The sequence below is a fragment of the Salvelinus alpinus genome, chromosome 7, assembly GCF_045679555.1.
Source record: "Salvelinus alpinus chromosome 7, SLU_Salpinus.1, whole genome shotgun sequence".
NCBI lineage: Eukaryota > Metazoa > Chordata > Actinopteri > Salmoniformes > Salmonidae > Salvelinus > Salvelinus alpinus.
Window position 1 is genome coordinate 60,571,499 of NC_092092.1, and position 6,000 is coordinate 60,577,498.

Genomic DNA, 6,000 nt, shown 5'->3' on the forward strand with positions numbered 1-6,000 from the left:
TGTTCTACATATGAAGACTCTCTGGATAGGGCTGAGTCTCAAATGGAGGAGGGAGTGAATGATCTGTGGATGAGGGTTTAGATGTGTGTGTTGACGTGGGGACAGCCAGTTGGACGTGAGAGACCATGAGATGATTCTGCTGGCCTCAGCCTGTTGGGGAAGGGACCTGCCAAGGTCTGTGTGGAGCCATAAGACACATACTTAAGCGGACACACACACTGATGCGGGCAGACTGTTTTGGCCTGTGTGTTTCAGATGGTACATGCTCAGTGTGTCACTATGAGGCAGGGTCCAGCTGGACTAGCACCAGGACAGGTACACCTCTCCTCCTCCTCCCATCTCTCTCTGTGTCAGCTGAGTGGACCACTTCTTATGAGCTACTTGGAGATCCTATTACTGTCTCCTTTACTCCTATTGGTCAAGGGGAGTTTTCTACTCTGTTCTTATTGGTCAAGGGGAGTTTTCAACTCTTCTTATTGGTCAAGTGGAGTTTTCTACTCTGTTCTTATTGGTCAAGGGGAGTTTTCTACTCTTCTTATTGGTAGAGTAACACAACTTGGAGCTCTGGGTTTTCACATCGCCATCTTTAGATGAATGCACTAAGTGTCTCCGGATAAGCGTGTCTGCTAAATGACTGAAGGGTTCTCTCTGTGTGAGTGTGTACCTCCTCATTGAGTGTGTTGATCTGCCCCATTAGGCTCAGGTTCTCGGTCTCTCTCTCCTGCTTCTCAGATCCCAGAGTCTCCTTTTCAGCAGCCAGCTCATGGACTCTGTGCTCATAGTCTCCTTCCATTTTCTTCAGCTCTACCTGCAGCTCCTGACGTGCTGTCAGCTCTGCATCCAGCTACAGGAGAGAACACACACAGTCAGCTCTGCATCCAGCTACAGGAGAGAACACACACAGTCAGCTCTGCATCCAGCTACAGGAGAGAACACACACAGTCAGCTCTGCATCCAGCTACAGGAGAGAACACACACAGTCAGCTCTGCATCCAGCTACAGGAGAGAACACACACAGTCAGCTCTGCATCCAGCTACAGGAGAGAACACACACAGTCAGCTCTGCATCCAGCTACAGGAGAGAACACACACAGTCAGCTCTGCATCCAGCTACAGGAGAGAACACACACAGTCAGCTCTGCATCCAGCTACAGGAGAGAACACACACAGTCAGCTCTGCATCCAGCTACAGGAGAGAACACACACAGTCAGCTCTGCATCCAGCTACAGGAGAGAACACACACAGTCAGCTCTGCATCCAGCTACAGGAGAGAACACACACAGTCAGCTCTGCATCCAGCTACAGGAGAGAACAGACACAGTCAGCAAGGTCCTTCACCCTAATTACTCCAGGGTCACCGTTGACAAAGGCAGACCCTGCCTCCACTCTCTGAGGGTGTCTCTGGGGGAGTTGGGATATGCAAAATTCCCCCTTCAATACAAAAGCAATTAAAGTACTTATTCCATACATCAGGACAAAGAGATAGAAACAGTATATAAAGGGTTAAAAGCACACGAGGCTCAGAATCCAGTTATTGAACAAGATGAGAACACATGGTTAAAAACACACACAGCTTAGTGTCCAGCTACACTGGAGAGAACACACACAGCTTAGTGTCCAGCTACACTGGAGAGAACACACACAGCTTAGTGTCCAGCTACACTGGAGAGAACACACACAGCTTAGTGTCCAGCTACACTGGAGAGAACACACACAGCTTAGTGTCCAGCTACACTGGAGAGAACACACACAGCTTAGTGTCCAGCTACACTGGAGAGAACACACACAGCTTAGTGTCCAGCTACACTGGAGAGAACACACACAGCTTAGTGTCCAGCTACACTGGAGAGAACACACACGGTCCCCCACACACACACACACACACGGTCCCCCACACACACCACACGGTCCCCCACACACACCACACGGTCCCCCACACACACCACACGGTCCCCCACGCACACACACGCTCCCACACGCACACACACGGTCCCCCACACACACACACGCTCCCACACGCACGGTCCCCCACACACACACACGCTCCCACACACGGTCCCCCACGCACACACGCGGTCCCCCACGCACGGTCCCCCACGCACACACGCGGTCCCCCACGCACACACACGGTCCCCCACACACACACACGGTCCCCCACACACACACACACACGGTCCCCCACACACACGGTCCCCCACACACACACACGGTCCCCCACACACACGGTCCCCCACACACACACGCGCTCCCACACGCACACACACGGTCCACCACACACACACACACACGGTCCCACACACACACACGGTCCCCCACACACGGTCCCCCACACACACACACACGGTCCCCCACACACACACGCACACACGCGGTCCCCCACACGCACACACGCGGTCCCCCACACGCACACACGCGGTCCCCCACACGCACACACGCGGGGTCCCACACACACACACGCGGGGTCCCACACACACGGTCCCCCACACACACACACACGGTCCCCCACACGCACACACACCGTCCCACACACACACACCGTCCCACACACACACACCGTCCCACACACACACACACCGTCCCACACACACACACACACACCGTCCCACACACACACACACACCGTCCCACACACACACACACACCGTCACACACACCGTCCCACACACACACACACACCGTCCCACACACACACACACACACCGTCCCACACACACACACACACACCGCCCCACACACACACACACACACCGTCCCACACACACACACACACACCGTCCCACACACACACACACACACCGTCCCACACACACACACACACCGTCCCACACACACACACACACCGTCCCACACACACACACACCGTCCCACACACACACACACCGTCCCACACACACACACCGTCCCACACACACACACCGTCCCACACACACACACCGTCCCACACACACACACCGTCCCACACACACGGTCCCACACACAGCTGGTTTGGTGTTTAACTTGCAGACACTAGACTTTCTCTTCTTTCTGACAGTCTCATCCTGACAGAAATTATCATATCAACCAGTGTGTGTGTGTGTGTGTGTGTGTGTGTGTCAGTTGCAGAGACTGATTGTGATTGTCCATATCCAGAGAATGGGTATGTTTACGTTAATTTTCATGTAATGGGACAGAATGTCAGAGTGTGTGTAAGAGAGAGAGAGATGGGGATAGTTTCAGCTCACTGTTTGCAATTATCCTGTCAGACTCATAATGGGGGGGAAAACCCCATGGTAGCAACCCCCCCCCCGCAACCACAGCACTTAGCCCTCAACTAGTGTGTGTGTGTGTGTGTGTGTGTGTGTGTGTGTGTGTGTGTGTGTGTGTGTGTGTGTGTGTGTGTGTGTGTACTCCATCAGTAAGCCGTCAGGCGTGTGTACTCATTCTCTCATTCGTCTCTTTCTTATTTAGACTGCTAGTTGGGTGTCAGGGAGAGATGAACACGGAGAATCTCATTACAATCGTCTGTCTGTGTGTGTGTGTGTTTCACCTTCTTCTCCAACTCTATGGCTTTGGCCTGACTGGACTCCACCTTGGTCTTGTCCACCATGTTGTCTGTGGAGAGACGGAGAGGGATGAGAGGAAGAAAAGAGGACAGACCGGGAGAGAGACAAGGCAGACAGAGACGGAGCGAGAGAGAGAGACAGAGCGAGAGAGAGAGACAGAGCGAGAGAGAGAGACAGAGCGAGAGCGAGAGACAGAGCGAGAGCGAGAGACAGAGCGAGAGCGAGAGACAGAGCGAGAGCGAGAGACAGAGCGAGAGCGAGAGACAGAGCGAGAGCGAGAGACAGAGCGAGAGACAGAGACAGAGCGAGAGACAGAGCGAGAGACAGAGCGAGAGACAGAGCGAGAGACAGAGCGAGAGACAGAGCGAGAGACAGAGCGAGAGACAGAGCGAGAGACAGAGCGAGAGACAGAGCGAGAGACAGAGCGAGAGACAGAGCGAGAGACAGAGCGAGAGACAGAGCGAGAGACAGAGCGAGAGACAGAGCGAGAGACAGAGCGAGAGACAGAGCGAGAGACAGAGCGAGAGACAGAGCGAGAGACAGAGCGAGAGACAGAGCGAGAGACAGAGCGAGAGACAGAGCGAGAGACAGAGCGAGAGACAGAGCGAGAGACAGAGCGAGAGACAGAGCGAGAGACAGAGCGAGAGACAGAGCGAGAGACAGAGCGAGAGACAGAGCGAGAGAGACAGAGCGAGAGAGACAGAGCGAGAGAGACAGAGCGAGAGCGAGAGCGACAGAGCGAGAGCGACAGAGCGAGAGAGAGAGAGACAGAGCGAGAGAGAGAGCGACAGAGCGAGAGAGAGAGAGACAGAGCGAGAGAGAGAGAGACAGAGCGAGAGAGAGAGAGACAGAGCGAGAGAGAGAGAGACAGAGCGAGAGAGAGAGAGACAGAGCGAGAGAGAGAGAGACAGAGCGAGAGAGAGAGAGACAGAGCGAGAGAGAGAGAGACAGAGCGAGAGAGACAGAGCGAGAGAGACAGAGCGAGAGAGACAGAGCGAGAGAGACAGAGCGAGAGAGACAGAGCGAGAGAGACAGAGCGAGAGAGACTGAGAGACAGAGCGAGAGACAGAGCGAGAGACAGAGCGAGAGACAGAGCGAGAGACAGAGCGAGAGACAGAGCGAGAGACAGAGCGAGAGACAGAGCGAGAGACAGAGCGAGAGACAGAGCGAGAGACAGAGCGAGAGACAGAGCGAGAGACAGAGCGAGAGACAGAGCGAGAGACAGAGCGAGAGACAGAGCGAGAGACAGAGCGAGAGACAGAGCGAGAGACAGAGCGAGAGACAGAGCGAGAGACAGAGCGAGAGACAGAGCGAGAGACAGAGCGAGAGACAGAGCGAGAGACAGAGCGAGAGACAGAGCGAGAGACAGAGCGAGAGACAGAGCGAGAGACAGAGCGAGAGACAGAGAGAGAGACAGAGCGAGAGACAGAGCGAGAGAGACAGAGCGAGAGAGACAGAGCGAGAGAGACAGAGCGAGAGAGACAGAGCGAGAGAGACAGAGCGAGAGCGACAGAGCGAGAGCGACAGAGCGAGAGAGAGAGAGACAGAGCGAGAGAGAGAGCGACAGAGCGAGAGAGAGAGAGACAGAGCGAGAGAGAGAGAGACAGAGCGAGAGAGAGAGAGACAGAGCGAGAGAGAGAGAGACAGAGCGAGAGAGAGAGAGACAGAGCGAGAGAGAGAGAGACAGAGCGAGAGATAGAGAGACAGAGCGAGAGAGAGAGAGACAGAGCGAGAGAGACAGAGCGAGAGAGACAGAGAGACAGAGCGAGAGAGACTGAGAGACAGAGCGAGAGAGACAGAGAGACAGAGAGACAGAGCGAGAGAGACAGAGCGAGAGAGAGAGAGAGACAGAGCGAGAGAGAGAGACAGAGCGAGAGAGAGAGACAGAGCGAGAGAGACAGAGCGAGAGAGAGAGACAGAGCGAGAGAGAGAGACAGAGCGAGAGAGACAGAGCGAGAGAGAGAGACAGAGCGAGAGAGACAGAGCGAGAGAGAGACAGAGCGAGAGAGAGAGACAGAGCGAGAGAGACAGAGCGAGAGAGAGAGACAGAGCGAGAGAGACAGAGCGAGAGAGAGACGAGAGAGAGAGACACTAATCCAGAAAGATTAAGATGAGAAATGGAGAAGTAACAGGTAAAGAAAAGAAAGGTGAGAAAAGTAAGAGAGGCAAGGAGACAGAATGATCTAGAAAATAGTCAATGGGAGAGAAGAGGAGAAACACTAGCAAAGCAGCAGTTGTGTTGTTGTTCGTGTCATCAGAGCAGGACTAAATAGGACAAGCCTCTAACACAGAGAGAAGACTAATTAAAACCTGTGCACAGTTTACAGAATTCAAAGAAAATCCCTAAATAATACATGAGGGCAGGACTGGGCTGCTTTCCACCAATAATAATGTAGCATTAGAGGAGGCCAGAGCGAGCGCCGGTGTGTGTACACACATTTAGAAGCAGTGCAGTTA

The 6,000-nt window shown here is 54.0% G+C and overlaps 1 protein-coding gene across 2 annotated transcripts in view; it reads right to left on the reverse strand.

Annotated features, from left to right (window-relative positions):
* The window catches only part of LOC139581391 (protein diaphanous homolog 1-like), a 93,448-nt gene that overhangs the window by 12,645 nt on the left and 74,803 nt on the right, over positions 1 to 6,000 (reverse strand). For both annotated transcript variants that reach the window (XM_071411108.1, XM_071411106.1), the window contains 2 exons: positions 3,528 to 3,592; positions 665 to 844 (listed from right to left, as the gene is read on the reverse strand). In XM_071411108.1, the coding sequence (XP_071267209.1) occupies positions 665 to 844; positions 3,528 to 3,592 (245 nt within the window). The remainder of the gene's footprint in view (positions 1 to 664; positions 845 to 3,527; positions 3,593 to 6,000) is intronic.